Source organism: Oreochromis niloticus, unplaced genomic scaffold, assembly GCF_001858045.2.
Source record: "Oreochromis niloticus isolate F11D_XX unplaced genomic scaffold, O_niloticus_UMD_NMBU tig00007942_pilon, whole genome shotgun sequence".
NCBI classification, from domain to species: Eukaryota; Metazoa; Chordata; class Actinopteri; order Cichliformes; family Cichlidae; genus Oreochromis; species Oreochromis niloticus.
Genome location: NW_020328864.1, coordinates 52,980 through 75,405, shown reverse-complemented (window position 1 = coordinate 75,405; position 22,426 = coordinate 52,980). Strand labels below are relative to the sequence as shown.

Genomic DNA, 22,426 nt, shown 5'->3' with positions numbered 1-22,426 from the left:
AACAATGATAGTGACATTTTCTGAAAGCCAGCAAAAATACCTATGTTTTAATGTATAATTTGTGGGGGTTGAGAGGAAATTGAGCGAGTTGCAAGAAGTTGTTCAGACATGAAGAGAAAATTCAGAACGGACCAGCACTCACTCTGAGTTAATTGCATAGCAACCATAGCAACACATGTATTTTCTGAAAAATCACAATTTTGCAACTGAAAACTTAAAGAGGTATACAATTAAAACGGTAGAAGATCTGAAAAAGCTGAATCACACAGGAATAGCCCAATAATCTGAGAATATTTTAAAGTTTGAATGGACTTTCTAGGTGAAAGTATGACAAAGTAGTTAAGTTTCAAAAACAAGCAAGTTTTAGCAGAATTGTGGAAGTTTCCCATTCATTTCAATGGGACAAATTAAAGGAAAAAAGTGTAATATTTTAAAAAGTATAATAGTAATAAACACCAAAAGTCATAGCAGGAATTAGCAGAAAGAGCAGAACAGTATAGAGTTTGAACGGAGAAAATCGGCTGAAAACTGAAAGAGTAGTTAGGTGCCGAAAAATGGGGGAGCAACCAGAATAAAGTAAAGATAAAGTATAAAGAGAAACAGGATCTCAATAGTGTGGATGCCTCCAGCATCCACACAATAATAAAGAATAAAGAGAAACAGGAACTCAATAGTGTGGATGCCTAAAGCATCCACACAATAATAACTAGAAAGCGAAAATTTCTGAAGAAATTTTATGTGTGCCTATGCCGCTGCTAATCTGTGTAGTTTGCCATTCTTACGGCTGCTTAGGGCAAAACTCAGAAGAGCAGCCATTCTCCACCATGAACTATGGTAAAAACAAACACCGCTCACACTTCACAGATGACAGCTTACAGTTTTGTGTAAAGATGAAGTTGCTTTGTACAGCCCCGATTTGCAGACGCTGTGCACAGAGGTTCATGAGCAGAAGTCCCCATTGTAGCACGGCAGACCCGACAATGTTTGCATGAACACGCTTTGAAGCATTACGTTATGGACCACTTTTCACACATGGTTGGTGTACCCACACAACCGGCTGTAGCTTTTCAACTTACACACACCCAAAAAACAGCCGAGAGAGCACAGACAACGCCCGAGAGGCGTGATTGCAGATGCCGCTCAGGTGGGTCCACCTCCCCTGCAGCGGCACTGCAGACCACGCCCCGCCACACACATCAAACACGTAAAATAAATATTTATGCACTTTCGCATTCACTTTTTGTCTTTTGTTATTTTTACACAGTGTTCTGAATGATGAGCAATGGTCTACAGCCAATCTTGTGTATTATTATACAAACTTTGGTTGTAAGATTCAGATAACTATTTAATAAAAGCTAAATATTTTATATGAGAGTAAGAAAGAAAAGTATATCTTTGTGTCCACCTTTCTCTGTTAATGCCCTACCTGGCCCCCTGGCAAAAGCTTTGCTAGATCCGCCCCTGCACAGTTACCAGCTGTCAGCTACACAAGAAAAGGAGCTTGCTGTTTACAGGGAGTGCAGAATTATTAGGCAAATGAGTATTTTGTCCACATCATCCTCTTCATGCATGTTGTCTCACTCCAAGCTGTATAGGCTCGAAAGCCTACTACCAATTAAGCATATTAGGTGATGTGCATCTCTGTAATGAGAAGGGGTGTGGTCTAATGACATCAACACCCTATATCAGGTGTGCATAACTATTAGGCAACTTCCTTTCCTTTGGCAAAATGGGTCAAAAGAAGGACTTGACAGGCTCAGAAAAGTCAAAAATAGTGAGATATCTTGCAGAGGGATGCAGCAGTCTTAAAATTGCGAAGCTTCTGAAGCGTGATCATCGAACAATCAAGCGTTTCATTCAAAATAGTCAACAGGGTCGCAAGAAGCGTGTGGAAAAACCAAGGCGCAAAATAACTGCCCATGAACTGAGAAAAGTCAAGCGTGCAGCTGCCAAGATGCCACTTGCCACCAGTTTGGCCATATTTCAGAGCTGCAACATCACTGGAGTGCCCAAAAGCACAAGGTGTGCAATACTCAGAGACATGGCCAAGGTAAGAAAGGCTGAAAGACGACCACCACTGAACAAGACACACAAGCTGAAACGTCAAGACTGGGCCAAGAAATATCTCAAGACTGATTTTTCTAAGGTTTTATGGACTGATGAAATGAGAGTGAGTCTTGATGGGCCAGATGGATGGGCCCGTGGCTGGATTGGTAAAGGGCAGAGAGCTCCAGTCCCACTCAGACGCCAGCAAGGTGGAGGTGGAGTACTGGTTTGGGCTGGTATCATCAAAGATGAGCTTGTGGGGCCTTTTCGGGTTGAGGATGGAGTCAAGCTCAACTCCCAGTCCTACTGCCAGTTTCTGGAAGACACCTTCTTCAAGCAGTGGTACAGGAAGAAGTCTGCATCCTTCAAGAAAAACATGATTTTAATGCAGGACAATGCTCCATCACACACGTCCAAGTACTCCACAGCGTGGCTGGCAAGAAAGGGTATAAAAGAAGAAAAACTAATGACATGGCCTCCTTGTTCACCTGATCTGAACCCCATTGAGAACCTGTGGTCCATCATCAAATGTGAGATTTACAAGGAGGGAAAACAGTACACCTCTCTGAACAGTGTCTGGGAGGCTGTGGTTGCTGCTGCACGCAATGTTGATGGTGAACAGATCAAAACACTGACAGAATCCATGGATGGCAGGCTTTTGAGTGTCCTTGCAAAGAAAGGTGGCTATATTGGTCGCTGATTTGTTTTTGTTTTGTTTTTGAATGTCAGAAATGTATATTTGTGAATGTGGAGATGTTATATTGGTTTCACTGGTAAAAATAAATAATTGAAATGGGTGTATATTTGTTTTTTGTTAAGTTGCCTAATAATTATGCACAGTAATAGTCACCTGCACACACAGATATCCCCCTAAAATAGCTAAAACTAAAAACAAACTTAAAACTACTTCCAAAAACATTCAGCTTTGATATTAATGAGTTTTTTGGGTTCATTGAGAACATGGTTGTTGTTCAATAATAAAATTATTCCTCAAAAATACAACTTGCCTAATAATTCTGCACTCCCTGTATTTGTCTCTCAGAAACGGTTCATAACTTCCCTTCAACTCATTCATGTCAGCTAAAGGGTAAACCTGTTTCTCCATCACCAGTTCAGCTCTGATGATTCAGTAAGGACATCTGCCGTTTTTACAGCTGTAGCTCCAGCAAACATCAGCTGATACCAGAAATTAAAAGCAAATGAATTCTAACAACAGCTGATCAAGCTTAAACGTGCTGCTGTTGTTTTGCGCGATAAACAAACAAGAGAGAAACGCCGATCATTGATCAGTTTCATGACTGAAGTTTCAACAGGCGAGAGAATGACAGGGGAGGCTGTCATAAAGTTCAACATGCGCACACAGCTGTATAGAAACTCCGTCGTGCTAGCTAGAACGCAGTACGAGTTATTGTAAGTGATTGAAAAAGTCAGCACAACGAAAATAAACTACACCTAAACTCGGTTTATATCTGACCCAAATAGAGTGCAGTTCATAACTTCTTACCTGAAATTCAGTTCACCTCACGCTCCTGCCTTCGCTTTCCCTGATCCACGATTGACCACCGCGTTAGCAACCACCGGTCGATCGGCGGTAGCCTGCCCGGCCTCGAATGTCTCGTTGGCGGCATGTCCTTTCTGTCACACACCGGTGGATAGCTGCCCTCTGTTGTAGCTCCGGCTAGCCACCACCAAACAACTCGGTTATTTTTTCCACATCGACCAGCATCATCGGCCCATATGAACGAAAATAAGTCCAGCTAAAACACAGACCCGTGTCGAGCGATCAGCGGTCGCCTGCCCTGCCTCGTATGTCTCATTCGCGGCATGTCCTTTCTGTCATACACCGGTGGATAGCTGCCCTCTGTTGTAGCTCCGCGTTATAGCACCACCAAACAACTCAGTTATTTTTTCCACATCCAGCTGTAACTCCGATTCTGTGCGAGCATTTGCGAGAGACCGGGGAGGTGAAACGAAGAGAGAGTGTCCCCTCGCTCTCCATTTGCAGCCAAGTGCGGCAGCTAGCTAGGTAGCCGGCTAGCTGTCAGGCAGGACCGATGTCGTCAGAGTATTGTCGCTAATATGGGATGTCTTGATAAAACAAGCAGATATTTGAAGTTTACACACCTACATTCTCGCCTGAAAATATGTTAAAAGTTTATTTTGTGACCTAGAAACACTAATAAAAGACATATAAAACGAAGTGGTGGCCGCCATTGTTTAACTCGGCAGAGGTGTGCTATGAATTGTGGGATATGGAGTTTTCCACCAAGCATAGAAGCCATTGTGTTTACCGTAACTATTCAATGGTTCGCGCAACCTTAAAACCTCCAATGGTTCCTGAAAGCAGCGAGGCTGTGCGCGCCATTGATATTGTCATCATTACGGTATCCAAATAAGGGTAGACAGGCTGTACCACTCCCGGCATACCACTAGAGAGAGCCAACACACCACAAATGAAGTTTGAAATTTGTTTCAATGGGACCAAAAGATGGCGCCAACACACCACAAATGAAGTCTGTTTATTTGGCGCCAAAAGATGAATTGGCCTAAATTTGCACTAAAATATTAATATTTCAAAAACTATAAAAGTCATGAACACCAAAAGTCATGACATAATAGTCCAGCTCCAGCCGCACAAAATGATCTAACATATGTAACCCTAATGTCAAAACTGTTCGGCAGAGGAGCGCGGGAAAATTTTCACTAAAATATTAATATTTAAAAAACTATAAAATTCATAAACACCAAAAGTCATAGCACACCATTCCAGATCCGGCCGCACAAAATGAGGTAACATATATGAACCTTGTCTCAAAACTGCGGGGTGAGTTTCGCTGCAAAATTTCAGGCGGAAACTGGAGAATAATAATAATAATAATAATAATAATAATAAATCCGAGGAATAGTAATATGTGTGCCTCTTGGCATAGGCACACATAATAATAATAATAATAAAGAATAAAGAGAAACAGGAACTCAATGCATCCACACAACTAGAAAAATTTGCATTTCCTGCGAAAATGCTGTGTGGATGCCTTAACGCTGAAGCTGTCAGCTGAAAAGCTGAAAAAGATGAAAAGTTGCAAAAAGTTTTACGGTGGTGAAAAAAACATGTCGCCCTGAGCAGGATTCCAACCTGGCCCTCCTGGTCTCAAGGCAGCTACTCATCTCACTGAGCTAAACTCATTCTCTGAAAAAAGAGGAGGAGAGACCGACAATTCTGCTAAAATGAGCAGAAGCTGCTGACAATTGTGCTGAGAAGAGGTGAAAAGGCTGAAAATTTTGCAGAAAAGAGGTAAATCAGCAGAATTTCTGCAGAAAAGAGGCAGAACAAAAGAGAAAACTGAAAACAGGTTTTGCCATGACCGGGATTTGAACCTGGCCCTTCTCGTCTCAAGGCAGCTGCTCATCTCACTGAACCAAATTCATTCTGTCAAAAACAAGAGATGGAGAAACTGACAATTTTGCTAAATGAGTAGAAGCTGCTGAGAATTTTGCTGAGAAGAAGTGAAAAGGCTGAAAATTTTTCAGAAAAGAGGTAAAGAAGCAATAAGTTGCACTGAAAAGAGAGGAATCAGCAGAATTTCTGCTCAAAGGCGGCTATTCATTTCCCTGAGCCAAAGTCATTCTTACAAAGAAGAGGTGGAGAGACGGACAATTCTGCTGAAATGAGCAGAAGCTGCTGACAATTGTGCTGATAAGAGGTGAAAAGGCTGAAACTTTTGCAGAAAAGAGGTGAATCAGCAGAATTTCTGCAGAAAAGAGGCAAAGAAGCAGAAACTTGCGCTGAAAAGAGATGAATCAGCAGAGTTTCTGCTCAAAAGAGTTGTCTTTTTTCTGAATACAGCCAAAAAAGCTGGAATTTGTGCTGAAAAGGGGTGAAAAAAATGAAAATTTTGCTGAAAAGGGGTGAAGAAGCTGAAGAAGCTAAAGTATACTAAATCAAAGTATTTGTGCCAAAACATAGTGTTTCTGCCATATTGTGGTACTACTACATTACAACATGAATACGGATTAAAGATGAAAGAAACTGGCAACAAATTCCTCCACTACAAACCAGTCTGATACCACTTCTTTGCAGTGTTCACGTTTACTAAGGCACTACCCAAAAGGTGCCACAAGAGGGCACTCCAACACAAGAGAAGAGGTGAATGAGCAGAATTTCTGCTGAAAAGAGGCAGAAGGTTCTGTATGTAGAAAAAGAAACACTGTTGAACCATGTGTGAAATAAATAAAGAAATGAAATGAAAGAACAACCTGGTTCTGCTCAAATTCACCAATCAGAGGTACTGCCTCTGTCTGCTTCATCAGGCTGTGTACTTGTTTCTGCCATGGAGCGTTAACAAGAATCTGAGGTCCATATTAGAAACGCTGCTAAAATCATAAAACTTTGCAGAATTGTAATAAATTAGCAATATAAATTACACTGTAAAAAAAGAAAATGTTGAGAAAACGTAAAAATTTCAAGGCAACATGATGCAAGAGATTTTTGAGTTTTCTCAACTTTTGCCAACTGTTGTTGACTCAACTAAGATTTACAAGTTCTGCCAACTTGGATCTTCTTGTTCACCTAATTAGGATAATCCTGGAAGTCTAACGAAGAAATTCTGGTTTCAATGCCATGTATTTCTGCCTTCACCAAACACAGATATTCTTGTTGAGTAATCATACAATTCTTACTCCAGTGAGTTGAAAATTTACCTATACAAACAAAGGAAAATGTATGTTGTTATTATACTTGAAAAAACACTTAATAAATAGATATAGAATAAAACAAAGCACAAAATTCAATGTTATCTAAAAGCTTATTTATTTTGTTCAACAGTCTTTTCAGTACATTTCAGAATGTCATGGGTAGTAGGGTGAATTTCTGTTAAAAAAAACAAAAAGAAAGAAAGAAAAGAAATAACAAACAAACAAAAACGTGTTGCCAGTTTCTTTTGGGTGCTTTGAGCACCCCAGCAGAGACGTTAAAATTCTAGAGTCCAGAACCATAAAAGAAAAGTGTCCAGCAACTTAATAATTCATGCACACACACCCTGACCGTCTTGTAAAAGCTGAACATAACTATTGCACATTAAATAGGGTAGTGCTACAAACGATTGCCTATGCACCCAGACATTGACATTTTACACAGGCTTACTATGATGAACTATGGAAGTTAAAAGTTCTTAGAAATGTTACCATCAATGAAGAGGAAACTAACACTATAACAAGTCTTTTAAAATACTACAAGACAAATTTTCACCATATATTCTCAACAATACAGATTCATCTGACTAAAATTTACATTTCGAATAATGATTTATCCACTTCACCTTCATATTGTCCGACCAGGCCAAAATAAGATGGCCTGATTTGCTTCAAAGGTAAAACTCATCTGCTTTGGATAATCAATGTTGAGGGCATACAGAAGGCCAAAGAGGTGTGCCAGGGCAGTAGAGAGATCTGGAATGTTATGTAGCACAATGTCCCCTTCCAACACAACTGCATGTTCTCGCACAGACGTATCAGCATCGTCATCTTGTAGGATGGTGAGGATGGCAACTGATGCACCGTTCAACACTGGTTCCAAAATGTCAGTGTCCTGAAGAAAAGTAAAATATCAATTATTGAAAGCTAAGAAAAACTAAAGACAAAACAAATTTCTAAAGATTTTAACTTTAACCTCTATACCATGCTGGTCGTTTGACCCATGGAGGTTTTAAGAAGAAAAAGCTTATTTTCTTTTAATTAATGCCACCTTGTGAGTTTTGTACAAAAATATTTTCTGCTATGGAACAACCACTAACAATGCCCAGCAGCTGCTCAGCAGAAAAAAAGGAGTGAGAGTTATGACAACTGCAATCCCCACTATAAAATTATCTGGACTGCACTGAGAAAGTGTACATTTCCATTTTGGATAAACTCATCCTTTAAAAACATCTCATAGCAATTAGTTTTACTGGCATTACTTTTTTGTACTTACTAAGCACTTCAGGAAAACCTCTGTTGCATCTTCTCTTGAGGAAAATGGGCAGGCCTCTCAGTGCCCGTTGGACACAGTGTTGGATGTCTAAAGAGTATTCAGTGGAAAACAAGAATTTCAATTAGTGAAGTAACATGGTGTACTATACACAATGCAAAATCAGAACTCTCATAGTAATGAAAGTAAAGCACAGGTCAGACCCAGCAACACGCAAACATACAAACCCCCCCCCCCCAAAAAACAACAACAACACCATGTTAACAATTTTTCTTTCGTTTTACAAATTAAATAAAATACTGCCAAATAAGAACAAAGCAATGACTCATGACATTCATTTTTACTGACATATCCACTGATGTGTTTTGTTTGAAGCCAACATCTTTTTCAGTTTCTGTTAAGAGAAAAGTATACTCTCTTCTAAAAATGTCAGATAAAGGAGCACTTCACTCACCTGTTCATCAAGTTTATCCAGGAGGTCTTCCATCTCCTCACCAAGAGCTCCCTTCTTAGACCAGTACAGTTTCAGCAGGCCAGGCACAACTTTGTCAAGGGATGCATTGAAGGTCCCCAGGAGGTCTTTGCTTGTGATCCGATGAAATTTTCAGATATCTAAACAATACATTCACCAAAATATTGTCATTTATTCAGCACAGAAAATTCCTGGGTAGCTGTCTTGGACAGTCTGCACCATGTTATATGCCTGACTGTGTCATCAACAGCAAAACCTACCTACTTCAAAAATCTCTCATGAATACGTCTTTTGCACAGGAATAGAAACACCCCCCACAAAACCCAGTATCAATATGAAAATACATATTATGTTCTAAGTTGCACCAAAATCTGTGACCAATCAGATTCTGTGACCTACCTTAGTATTCTTTCCCTAACAATCTCAGACTATAGAAGTCCTATTTCTAGCACAAAAAGAAAAAAAATACATGCTAAGTCAAAATTATGAGATTGCCTTTCTGTTTCACAATTTCGATTTAGCATGGGGACTCTTGTACTGGCAGAAATGTTCAGGGTAAGGATTTCAATATAACACTGGCAAGGGCCTTGACTGGAGTGGTAGCACAAGATAATAAAGTTGGCCAATGCATTACCACAGCAAATACCGTACTACTTCAATATAAGTATAAATCATGCCCAATTTGAATAATAATTAAATTATAAATAAATTAGGACAGTCTTACCTCCTCAGAGGAAAACAGCGCAGGTCATCTCTCCTGGACCTCAGATACCATAGGCTGACACTCCACGACCTCTCTCCGCCTGAGAGAAAATGTTTGCAATAATGAAACATTTCAATATAATGTAGAAAAAAAAACGAGAAAAAAAAGTTACGGATCGGACTCCCCGATCCTTACTGCGCATGTGCAAAGTCGGACCGTACAGATCGCGTCTACCCGTGGAATTGTACACAAAATCAATACTCCACCAACAAAAAGGCTCTCAAAACAATACAATACTTTCCACCGCTTTGAAGGATGGGTCAGGTGTATCCTTCGTGGCCCACCCTATGCCAGAATTCATAGCGCGGCCCAGCCGATTCTAGTTTGAAACAATGGCGGCAGCCACTTAGTTTTAATATTACTCTTATTACTCTTTCTGGGTCACAAAGTAAACTTTTAAGGTATTTTCAGGCAAGAATGTAGCTGTGTAAATTTCAAATATCTGCTCAGTTTATTAAGACAACACATTTTTGCAAAAATGCTTCTACGTTTTCGGAGACGTCTGTTACCACCAGCTTCGATAGCTAGCTGGGGATTCAAGGCTCGCTAGAGCAGCGAGAACAGCGAACTCCTGGCATATCATTTTCAACCCCCCGCGCGGTCCTTCGCTAGCTTAAACATGATATATAAGATGACTTAAATATGTTATTGTTTGGCTTTTTTTCAGTGCTTTACTCGTTCCACCCTCCTGGGTCCTCAGGAGGATGCAGCCTAGCGCTTGTAGAAAATCCTAATAACAGATGTCGTTAGCTTACCTGCTAGGGCAAATGGCCGGCAGCTCCCGCACCTGTCCAAAAAATGGTCAAATAATACACTCCAACTTCAGACCAGGTAAAATCCGTAATGGTCGAAAAATTTTAATTTTCATCCAACTTTGGCCACGTTTGTTCAAAGTTTCTTAGCAGGTTTTCAGTTCAGAAGACATCGACAAACCACTATCACACAGTCTGCTCAGACTCGTTTGGTCTAGTTCAAACTTATTCAGACCACGACGTGTGCCAGTCACCTACGGGGTTTCCCACCGGTTCCCAACTCGACTCAAAAAATCTACTCAAAAGTTGATAATCTTTGTTATGCTCGCTAGAAAATCTTAGTTAGGACAACAATGGAAGAAATTTGTTGGGCAGACAAGCTATTTTAGGTTGTAAATGGAAAGTTTTATTTCTAAGTCAGTTTAATTTGAAAACTTTACTCAAATCAACAATTACTAGTTATCGTTTTTACAGTGTACAGGTCTGTGATAGTGTATAAATTTGTAGTGAAAAAAAAAAAAAAACATGGACCAAGGTGGGATTGAACCGATGACCTTTGAGCTGCAGAGCCGTGTCATTACTGATTGCGCCACCTGGAAAGGGGGCGTCGGTCTGAAAGACAGATACTTGGGCAGTCAGAAAATAGATCGCGGTGAGAGGCGAAAAACGCCGTTTTTTGGAGTTACAAAACGTCGTGTAACTCAAAAACTAGGAGGGCTAGCAGCATAATTGTACTGGGTGAATCAGCGGACTTTGGTGTATTTTGACTGCGATTTTCATAGCTCGTTCTACCTCCGTCGCGGAGATATGACGAGAGAAGAAACGGCTTCATTTCCAGAGTTTGAAGACTGAGAGAAGGACAGATTTCCACCCCTCAAACAAACGTAATTCATTGCTCAACGGTAAGATAATTGTAAAAACTGCTTCCACTGTGAGTGTCAGCAGTGTCTGAAGATATATTGGCACAAGCCTCATGTCCTAACTTTGCTTTGTTAAAGAGATATGGCAATTTGAAAATGCCTCCCGTTACAGAATTTCAGCTCTGAATTTCAAAACCTCCCCATAGACTTTGAATGGGGACTTGTCAGACCTTGTGTCACTCCGAGGCAAATTGTGAAAAAACGGTAAATCTCACAATAAAGATAGTGACATTGTGGTCAGAGGTGGACAGACTGACAATTCTGCTGAAATGAGCAGAAGCTGCTGAGAATTGTGCTGATAAGAGGAGAAAAGGCTGAAAATTTTGCAGAAAAGAGGTGAATCAGCAGAATTTCTGATGAAAAAAGGTAAAGAAGCAGAAAGTTGCGCTGAAAAGAGATGAATCAGCAGAATTTCTGCTCAAAAGTGTTTTTTCTGAAAACAGCTGAGATTTGTGCTAATAAGAGGTGAAAAGGTTGAAAATTTTGCAGAAGAGGTGAATAAGCAGAATTTGGGCTGAAAAGAGGTGAAAATTCTCAAAATTCTACTGAAAAGAGTTCAATCAGCAGAATTTCCGCTGAAAAGAGTTCTGCAGAACTCTTTTGAGAATTCTGCTGAAAAGAGGTTTTTGCTGAAAACAGCAGAAAAAGCTGGGATTTGTGCTGAAAAGTGGTGAAAAAGGTGAAATTGAGTTAAAAAAGTTTAACTGTTAACTGAAAGAAATGTTGCCATAAGCGGGATTTGAACCTGGGACTCCCAGTCTGAGAACGGCTGCTCATCTCACTGAGCTAAAACACAGCTCAGCCCGGCGAGCAGAAATAAGTGACCACATTGATAATGTGTTCTATTCATTTCAATGGGCAAAAATATTGCAAAAAAAATTCAATATCTCAAAAAGTATAGAAGTTATGAGCACCAAAAGATATAGCACACATTAGCAGAAAGAGCAGAATTTTTTAAAGTTTAAACTGAGAAAATCGGCTGAAAACTGTGGGAGTAGTTACGCGGCAAAGAAGTGGCAACTTGAAGAATAAAGTATAAAGAATAAAGAGAAACAGGAACTCAATAGTGTGGATGCCTTTGAGGGCATCCACACAATAAAGAATGAAGAGAAACAGGAACTCAATAGTGTGGAAGCCCTTTGAGGGCATCCACACAATAAGAACTAGAAAAAATTTGCATTTCCTGCGAAAATGCTGTGTGGATGCCTTAACGCTGAAGCTGTCTGCTGAAAAGCTGAAAAAGATGAAAAGTTGCACAAAGTTGTATGGTGGTGAAAAAAAAAACGTCACCCTGAGCAGGATTTGAAGCTGGCCCTTCTGGTCTATAGGCAGCTACTCATCTCACTGAGCCAAACTCATTGTCTCAAAGAAGAGGTGGATAGACTGACAATTCTGCTGAAATTATCAGAAGCTGCTGACAATTGTGCTGATAAGAGTCGAAAGGGATGAAAATTTTGCAGAAAAGAGGTGAATCAGCAGAATTTCTGCAGAAAAGAGGCACATACATGTCATTAAAATATGAATTATTGAAGATATTTGACTTCTAATGTACCATAACTGAGTAGAGGCGAAGCGAAAACTGCCTTGACTTGCCCTCAAACAATGCTTTCTAACTCTAAATCTATTTGGACATAACCAGAAAGCCCTCATCACATTGGAGGTGTAGCCCAAATTTCAAGACTTTTTAAACTTTCCAAGCCCCTCAAAAGCCACTTCATTATTCATGGTGAACCGCGTTGCCACCAGGGTGCGCCGTTCAGTTTAAAGTCACAATTTTCTCACTGAAGCATCATGAAGGATGGATGGTGATATTCACCGCTTTTGAGGTGGCCACGATGAACCCGTGAAAATCAGTACAACAAAATGAAAGACATGACATTTCCTGTTGCCACTAGGTGGCGCTCTGCATATTACTGAAAATGGGCATATCAATCTGTTCAGGGCGGGTCTGACATCATCTCTGTAAAATCTGGTACTGATCAGATTGGATTTCATTGAGTTACACTAATTTGTTTCTTCATGGCGAGACCTCAATGTTCGCCATGCTGCTGGGGTCACACCCTTCAGCGAAAACTCACAGTTTTCTCTGTAACCCAAGACCAACTCCTTAAGGCTTTCCTGGAGAATTTTGAGGCTGCAGATGTCACCCATTACAATACTGTACCCCAAAGTGTAAAACATGACATTTCCTGTTCCCACTAGGTGGCGCTGTCCCTGATGTCAAATATGGCAGTTGAAATATGTTCAGGGGTGGAGCCTTATCATATGTGTCCACTTTGGTCAAGGTCGGACAATGTATGACAGAACGAGAGGCAATAAGATTTTCATGGCGAGTCATCGAAATTCGCCGTGGCGCCACGGCCTCACAGTAACCCGAAAACTCAAAAGCTCCGCAATTTAACATGGCCCAGGTGTGTAGTTGACACTGACCAAATATGAAGCTTGTACGATGAAATTCCAATGAGGAGTTCGCAAAAGTTCTAGGCATGGAAATGGCAAAATTAGAGCCAAAATGTCACCTTCACTTCCAAATGGCGGACTTCCTGTTGGGTTTGCGTCAATGGTCCCCCAGACTTTTTTGTTCGGCTTGGCATGATACACATGTGTGCCAAATTTCATACATGTAGCTAAAACGATGTGTTCGTAGGGCTGCATTTAACAAGGCATAGGTGGCGCTACAGAGCCATTTCCCAGTGCTCATATGTAAAACCATTAAAATACAAAATTTTTCACCAGACCTGGCATGTGTGCAAAATTCCAAGAGTTTTCGAGCATGTTAAAGCCCTCAAAAAGGCCCTTCTTTTGCCTGAATAATAATAATAATAATAATAATTAAAGCTGCAAGCAGCGATATGAGGGCCCTCGCACCCCAGCGCGTCGAGCCAAGCCCAACACCTAAAACCAGCGCTTCCGATCTGATGTCACATTGATGGAATTCATGCATTTAACCACCAGCTAAAATTTCATCTCATTCAACCATTATTATAGTCGTCCCACTAGGTGGCGCTCTAACCATTACTGACAAATGGCATAACAAACATTTCCGAGCTCGAGTCTCATCACGCCTGCGACCTTTGGGAGAGATTGGACATTGTGTTTTTGAGCGACAGCAGGTTACTGCTTTTTGGCGAGTGATTGAAACTCCACGTGCCGCCATGACCACCCCGTTTCCCTGAACGTAAAAAGCTTCACAATTTAACATCACAAAGGTCTTTAGATTCCACACACAGGAGATCGCATGAATCTAATGAAATCCCTTGGAGGAGTTCGTCAAAGTATGAGGCCTGAAAAGAGGGGAAAATGTCGCCAAATTTACACATTCATTTTAAAATGGCTGACTTCCTGTTGGATTTGGGATATTGCTCCAAGAGACTTTTTTGTACATCTTGATATCTCCAATAAGCTTGCCAGGTTTCAAACTCATACATAAAACACACAGCAGGGGCTGTTGTTTTGAAATATTGTAGGGGGCGCTGTGGAGCCATTTTGTGCTGTTCAAGGAAAAGGAACATATAAAAAGAAATCCCTCATCACATTAGAGGTGTGCGCCAAATTTCAAGACTTTTTAAACTTTTCAAGCCCCTCAAAAGCCACTTCATCTTTCATGGTGAACTGCGTTGCCACCAGGGTGCGCCGTTCAGTTTATAGTCACAATTTTCTCACTGAAGCATCAAGAGGGACTGATGGTGATATTCACCGCTTTTGAGGTGGCCACGATGAACCTGTGAAAATCAGTACAACAAAATGAAAGACATGACATTTCCTGGTGCCACTAGGTGGCGCTCTACGTATTCCTGACAATGGGCATATCAATCTATTCAGGGCGGGTCTGACATCATCCCTGTAAAATCTGGTACTGATCACATTGGATTTCATTGAGTTACACTAATTTGTTTCTTCATGGCGAGACCTCAATGTTCGCCATGCTGCTGGGGTCACACCCTTCAGCGAAAACTCACAGTTTTCTCTGTAACCCAAGACCAACTCCTTAAGGCTTTCCTGGAGACATTTGAGGCTGCAGATGTCACCCATTACAATACTGTACCCCAAAGTGTAAAACATGACATTTCCTGTTCCCACTAGGTGGCGCTGTCCCTGATGTCAAATATGGCAGTTGAAATATGTTCAGGGGTGGAGCCTTATCATATGTGTCCACTTTGGTCAAGGTCGGACAATGTATGACAGAACGAGAGGCAATAAGATTTTCATGGCGAGTCATCGAAATTCGCCGTGGCGCCACGGCCTCACCGTATCCCGAAAACTCAAAAGCTCCGCAATTTAACATGGCCCAGGTGTGTAGTTGACACTGACCAAATATGAAGCTTGTACGATGAAATTCCAATGAGGAGTTCGCAAAAGTTCTAGGCATGGAAATGGCAAAATTAGAGCCAAAATGTCACCTTCACTTCCAAATGGCGGACTTCCTGTTGGGTTTAGGACATGGCCATAATAGACTTTTATGTGCGTCTCCGAACGTTAGATATGTGTTCCGAGTTTTATACATGTAGGTCATACCCATCTCGGGGGCTCGCGTTTCTCATTTTTCTAGGTGGCGCTACTGAGCCAATTTTCCCTGGACATGTCTACGGACATTAAAATACGTAAATTTTCACCAGACCTGACGCGTGTGCAAAATTTCATGAGTTTTCGAGCATGTTTAGGCCCTCAAAAGGCCGATTCATTTGCCGAAATAATAATAATAATAATAATAATAATAATAATAATAATAATAATGATAATGATAAGAAACAGAGCAGATACAATAGGGCCTTCGCACTTTTGTGCTCGGGCCCTAATAATAATAATAATAATAATAATAAGAAACAGAGCAGATACAATAGGGCCTTCGCACTCTCGGTGCTCGGGCCCTAATAATAATAATAATAATAAGAAACAGAGCAGATACAATAGGGCCTTCGCACTCGAAGTGCTCGGGCCCTAATAATAATAAGAAACAGAGCAGATACAATAGGGCCTTCGCACAGTCAGTGCTCGGGCCCTAATAAGAAGAAGAAGAAGAAGAAACTGAGCAGATACAATAGGGCCTTCGCACTCTCGGTGCTCGGGCCCTAATAATAATAATAAGAAACGGAGCAGATACAATAGGGCCTTCGCACTATCAGTGCTCGGGCCCTAATAATAATAATAAGAAACGGAGCAGATACAATAGGGCCTTCGCACTCTCAGTGCTCGGGCCCTAATAATAATAATAAACGGAGCAGATACAATAGGGCCTTCGCACTGTCAGTGCTCGGGCCCTAATAAGAAGAAACGGAGCAGATACAATAAGGCCTTCGCACTCGAAGTGCTCGGGCCCTAATAATGATAATAATAATAATAAGAAGAAACGGAGCAGATACAATAGGGCCTTCGCACTCTCAGTGCTCGGGCGCTAATAATTAAAGCTGCAAGCAGCGTTATGAGGGCCCTCGCACCCCCTGCGCGTCGAGCCACGCCCAACACCTAAAACCATCACGTTCGATCTGATGTCACATTGATCGAATTCATGCATTTACAGTTTTTTCTGATTGTTTAAGCACATTTTTTGTAACTATTGGCTATTTTTGCAAAACTCTACACACAAATAAGAAAACCTGTCACCCAATTATCAAAACATTGTAGTTCTCTTGCAAAAGCGAACACAGCTAGATTAACTCTTCACACCTTCGTAAAAATGGTGTTTTCGTATCAAACAGTACACACAAGCCATCATCCACTAAGCACACAATGCGGCAACTGCACACTGATGGTATGAATACAAAACACATCTGACTTTTGCTTTCTCTGTGCACAAGGTAGGCCATGTCAGTTTGAGCTCATACTTTTGTCATAGATCCGTAAGCATAGAGGGATCCAAATTTCAAGTACTGGTTTTTATTCACACACATCAAAACAAACACAAGTGTTTATTTCCAAGTATAGGATTATTTGCAATCACCATATTGACTATATGGGTTTCTTGGTCTGCAGTGAACATGCTTCCTCTGCCCCCAGCATCTGGTCGTCTAGCAATTCTGTAAAGTAACAATTTCAGTATTTTTACATCTATGCTATTGTTGTGTTTCTCATTAGCATGGCAGTGCTACAAGTCTTAGTGCAAAGTGACTGTACTAACCAACTGTCATTTCAAAATGTCCTTATGATGCTTGCTACAGTGTAGCGGCTTGAGTTAGGCTGAACCCGTTGGCCAGCTTCCCTCAGCGTCACTCCATGGTTGATTACATGGTCCACTATTGTAGCTCTGATGTCATCAGCAATTCTATTTCTTACTCTTCTTACCCTTCCTCTCCCCCTCCTCTCCCCCTCCTCGTCCTCCTCTCCCCCCTCCTCGTCCTCCTCTTGCTCCTCCTTGTCCTTGTCGTCCTCTTCATCCTACTTCTTCCCCTCCACGTCCTCTTCCTCGGCCTCCTCTACTTCTCACTCTTCCTGCTCCCTCCATTGTACTCCACACACAGAGCTTACCTGTAGCTTATTCATAGTGCTTAGGCTGATTGCAAAGTGAACTAATTATCTAAAAAAGTTTTCACATGTGAAAGTGTGCCAGACAGTTGGCAAAATAGTGTAAATAATGGCCATAAATGTGTATAGTTTTGCTAGGAGTGTGTTGAAAATTTGGTAATTGAGTGTAAGCAGTGAGTTGTGTTTAAAGTTCTGCAAAGTGTGTCTTACAAAATGGCAAACTGAGTGCAAAGCAGTGTTTGTGCTTTTAGTTTTGCAAACTCAGTGAGTGGTTTTGCTATAAGTATTGATAGTTTTAGAAATTGTGCTATAAGAATCACAGTTAGGGTTTAAGCATTCAGAAAAAAACTGTAAACTTCATGGTTACATCCACGGGCAAAAGGATAGAGTTTATTTACAGTTTTTTCTGAATGCTTAAACCCTAACTGTGATTTTTATAGCACAATTTCTAAAACTAGTAATACTTATAGCAAAACCACTCACTGAGTTTGCAAAACTAAAAGCACAAACACTGCTTTGCACTCAGTTTGCCATTTTGTAACACACACTTTGCAAAACTGTAGGCACAATTCACTGCTTACACTCAATTACCAAATTTCCAACACACTCCTAGCAAAATTATACACATGTATGGCTATCATTAACACTATTTTGCCAACTGTCTGGCACACTTTCACATGTGAAAACTGTTTTTGATAAATAGTCCACTTTGCAATCAGCCTAAGCACTATAAACAGGCCACAGGTAAGCTGTCTATGTGGAGTACAATGGAAGGAGCAGCAAGAGTGAGAAGAGTGAGAATCAGAGGAGGCCGAGGGAGAGGACGTGGACGTGAAGAAGTTGGAGGAAGAGGACGTGGAGGTGAAGAAGTTGGAGGAAGAGGACGTGGAGGAGCAAGAAGAGGACGAGGAGGGGAAAGAGGAAGGGTAAGAAGAGTAAGAAACAGAATAACTGATGACATCAGAGCTACAATAGTGGACCATGTCATCAACCATGGGATGACCTTGAGGGAAGCTGGCCAACGGGTGCAGCCTAAACTGAGCCGCTACACTGTGGCAGGCATCATTAGGACATTTCGAAATGAGAATCGATAAGTACTTTGTAGCACTGCCATCCTCTAATGAGAAACACAACAGTACCATACATGCAAAAATCCTGAAATTGTTATTTTACAGAATTGCCAGACGTCCAGATGTTGGGGGCAGAGGCAGAATGTTCACTCCAGAGCAAGAGACCCATATAGTGAACATGGTGATTGCCAATAATCCAATAAGACTGCGCGAAATACAGCAGCGCATAATTGATAATGACACCATCTTTCAAAATATACACAGTGCAAGCATTTCTACACTAAGTCGTGTACTTGCGCGCCACAAAATAAGAATGAAGCAAATTTACAGAGTTCCTTTCGAGAGAAACACAGAACGTGTAAAGCAACTGCGATTTGACTATGTGCAGGTAAGCTAGTGTCATTGGTTCTGAATTTGGAAGTGCATACTGTAGTGCTGTGCATGGGCCTGATGTGTTGCATTTGTTTTGTCTTGTCCAGAGAGTGATGGAACTAGAAGCAGATGCAATGGGACATGAGCTACTTTTTGTGGATGAGGCTGGTTTTCACCTCACTAAGACAAGGAGACGTGGCAGGAACATTATTGGACACCGTGCCATCATCAATGTCCCAGGACAACGTGGTGGTAACATAACCATGTGTGCAGCTATAAGCCAAAATGGTGTTGTTCACCATCATGCAACCATAGGCCCATACAACACTGCACACATTATTGCATTCCTGGACACCTTGCATGACATGCTCACTGTTCAGAGGCCAGAGCAGACCCGATATGTCATCATATGGGACAATGTTAGTTTCCATAGGGCTGCTTTGGTCCGCAACTGGTTTACAGACCACCCATCCTTCATGGCACTCAACCTTCCTCCATACTCTCCATTCTTAAATCCCATTGAGGAGTTCTTCTCTGCCTGGCGCTGGAAAGTGTACGACGGTCATCCTCATCAACAGGTAGCCCTTTTACAGGCAATGGAGGAGGCATGTGGAGATATTGACCAGGCATCATGTCAGGCCTGGATACGGCATTCAAGGAGATATTTTCCCCGGTGCCTTGGACTGGAGGATATCGCATGCGACGTGGACGAAATTTTGTGGCCGGACCCAGAAAGACGACATGATGTAGGCTGATTGTCTTTTTTTCCCCTTTTTTTTGTGAAATTCCTATTTTGTGTTCTGACTTTGTCTTGGTTTTGATGAGTGTGAATAAACACCAATACTTGAAGTTTGGATCCTTGTATGTTTACATGACACTATGACAAAAGTGTGACCTCAAATTGACATCTGTACACAGAGAAAGCAAAAGCCAGATGTGTTTTGTATTCATACCATCAGTGTGCAGTTGGCGCATTGTGTGCTTAGTAGATGATGGCTTGAGTGTACTGTTTGATACGAAAACACCATTGAGGTATTTTATAAGCTGCAGTTTTTGACAGTTAAGTACATCATCAAGAGTAAATGTAGTAGTTGTATAGACTTTCACTTATAGATCCTCCACCACTCACACACACACACAAAGCTGACACAAACACAATCAGAGTTACAAAACATCACTACATGGGCTGCCAGTTTTTGCTAGCACTACCTAAATGATTTAAACGCATAGGTATCTAGCATCAAGCTGGCACTTCTGACTGACTGGTGTCATGGCATGGTGTATGTTAACCAGATGTGGGCCAGGTCTGGGAATGATGGCACTACTTATGTTCCTACTTTCCTATTTTAGTTAGAAGACCCAAATGCCATTTTGCAATACTATACTGCTATGGTAGCCAACGTTTTGCAGTTTTTTCTGAATGCTTAAACCCTAACTGTGATTCTTATAGCACAATTTCTAAAACTATTAATACTTATAGCAAAACCACTCACTGAGTTTGCAAAACTAAAAGCACAAACACTGCTTTGCACTCAGTTTGCCATTTTGTAACACACACTTTGCAAAACTGTAGGCACAATTCACTGCTTACACTCAATTACCAAATTTCCAACACACTCCTAGCAAAACTATACACATTTATGGCCATTATTTATGCTATTTTGCCAACTGTCTGGCACACTTTCACATGTGAAAACTTTTTTAGATAATTAGTTCACTTTGCAATCAGCCTAAGCACTATAATACAGGTAAGCTCTGTGTGTGGAGTACAGTGGAGGGAGCAGGAAGAGTGAGAAGTAGAGGAGGCCGAGGAACAGGACGTGGAGGTGAAGAAGTAGGACGAAGAGGACGACAAGGACAAGGAGGAGCAAGAGGAGGATGAGGAGGGGGGAAGGAGGACGAGGAGGGGGGAGAGGAAGGGTAAGAAGAGTAAGAAATAGAATTGCTGATGACATCAGAGCTACAATAGTGGACCAGGTAATCAACCGTGGAGTGACCCTGAGGGAAGCTGGCCAACGGGTTCAGCCTAACTCGAGCTGCTACACTGTAGCAAGCATCATAAGGACACTTCGAAATCAGAATCGGTTAGTACAGTCACTTTGCACTAAGACTTGTAGCACTGCCATATTCTAATGAGAAACACAAAAATACCATAGATGTAAAAATACTGAAATTGTTACTTTACAGAATTGCTAGACGACCAGATGCTGGGGCAGAGGAAGCATGTTCACTGCAGACCAAGAAACCCATATAGTCAATATGGTGATTGCAAATAGTCCTATACTTGGAAATAAACACTTGTGTTTGTTTTGATGTGTGTGAATAAACACCAGTACCAGAAGTTTGGATCCCTCTATGCTTATGGATCTATGACAAAAGTATGAGCTCAAACTGACATAGCCTACCTTGTGCACATAGAAAGCAAAAGTCAGATGTGTTTTGTATTCATACCATCAGTGTGTAGTTGGCGCATTGTGTGCTTAGTAGATGATGGCTTGTGTGTACTGTTTGATACGAAAACACCATTTTTACGAAGGTGTGAAGAGTTAATCTAGCTGTGATCGCTTTTGCAAGAGAACTACAATGTTTTGATAATTGGGTGACAGGTTTTCTTATTTGTGTGTAGAGTTTTGCAAAAATAGCCAATAGTTACAAAAAATGTGCTTAAGCAATCAGAAAAAACTGTAAATGCAGGTTTGACCGGTGTGTGAGTGTATACTTTTTCCAAAAGCTAGTGAGGGTTTACTCATGTTTACCATCGGGTGGCCGTAGCTCCGGCTGTAGCGCAGGTCACCTGCTGATCGGAAGTTTAGTGGTTTGATCCCTACCCACCTGTTCTGCCAGTTTTATATGAAAACTAAAACGCTGGTTAGTGGGTGGTTCTTAAACAAGTTAAAAGAAAAAACTTCCTTTAATTTTAATGTTTTTGTTACAAAAATTTTAAAAAGAGAGATCACTGTGTGCCACAATTAAATGATGTATTTTATAAGCTGCAGTTTTTCACAGTCAGTTAAGTACATTATCAAGAGCAACGTAGTAGTTGTATAGACTTTCACTTATAGATCCTCCTCTGCTCTCACACACACACACACACACACACACACACACACACACACACACACACACACACACACATAAAGGTGACAAACACAATCAGAGTTACAAAACATCACTACATGGGCTGCCAGTTTTTGCTAGCCCTACCTAAATGATTTAAACGCATAGGTATTTGCAAAAATGGTGTAAGTGGGAGAGTTTTGAGGTGAAAAGTACTGCTAAATAGAAAGAACACAAACGCTTTGCACACATTTGTCAGAAAAAACACCTTGCTGGAAGACTTTTTTATTGTTATCTACCTTCTAAAGAAATATTGAGGCATCAATATACAGTAATAACTTAACTATGATTTTGGAGAGTTGTTACATCCATGGTTTAAACATATAGTGTCTGAATATTTGAAATGCAGGTTTGACTGGTTTGTGAGTGTATACTTTATCCAAAACCTAGTGAGGGCTTACTCATGCTTACCATTGCGTGGTTTTAGCTCAGGATGTAGAGCACGTCAGCTCCTGATCAAAAAGTTAGTGGTTCAATTCCTAGTCCCCCC

At 41.1% G+C, this 22,426-nt stretch overlaps 1 protein-coding gene and 1 long non-coding RNA gene across 2 annotated transcripts in view; one reads left to right on the top strand and one right to left on the bottom strand.

The window, feature by feature from the left end:
• Nucleotides 1-19,131, top strand: part of LOC106097336 (myomesin-3-like) — a 49,515-nt gene extending 30,384 nt beyond the window's left edge. The window contains exon 5 of the mRNA XM_019355328.1: nt 18,927-19,131. Coding sequence (XP_019210873.1) covers nt 18,927-18,964 — 38 coding nt within the window. The 3' untranslated portion in view covers nt 18,965-19,131. The remainder of the gene's footprint in view (nt 1-18,926) is intronic.
• On the bottom strand, nt 7,111-10,143 carry LOC109199969 (uncharacterized). Its single transcript, XR_002060207.2, has 5 exons — nt 10,002-10,143; nt 9,208-9,286; nt 8,466-8,623; nt 8,015-8,101; nt 7,111-7,633 (listed from the first exon to the last, which is right to left on the bottom strand). It is a non-coding gene; the product is annotated as an uncharacterized LOC109199969 (long non-coding RNA).
• Nucleotides 19,132-22,426: the final 3,295 nt, after the last annotated feature.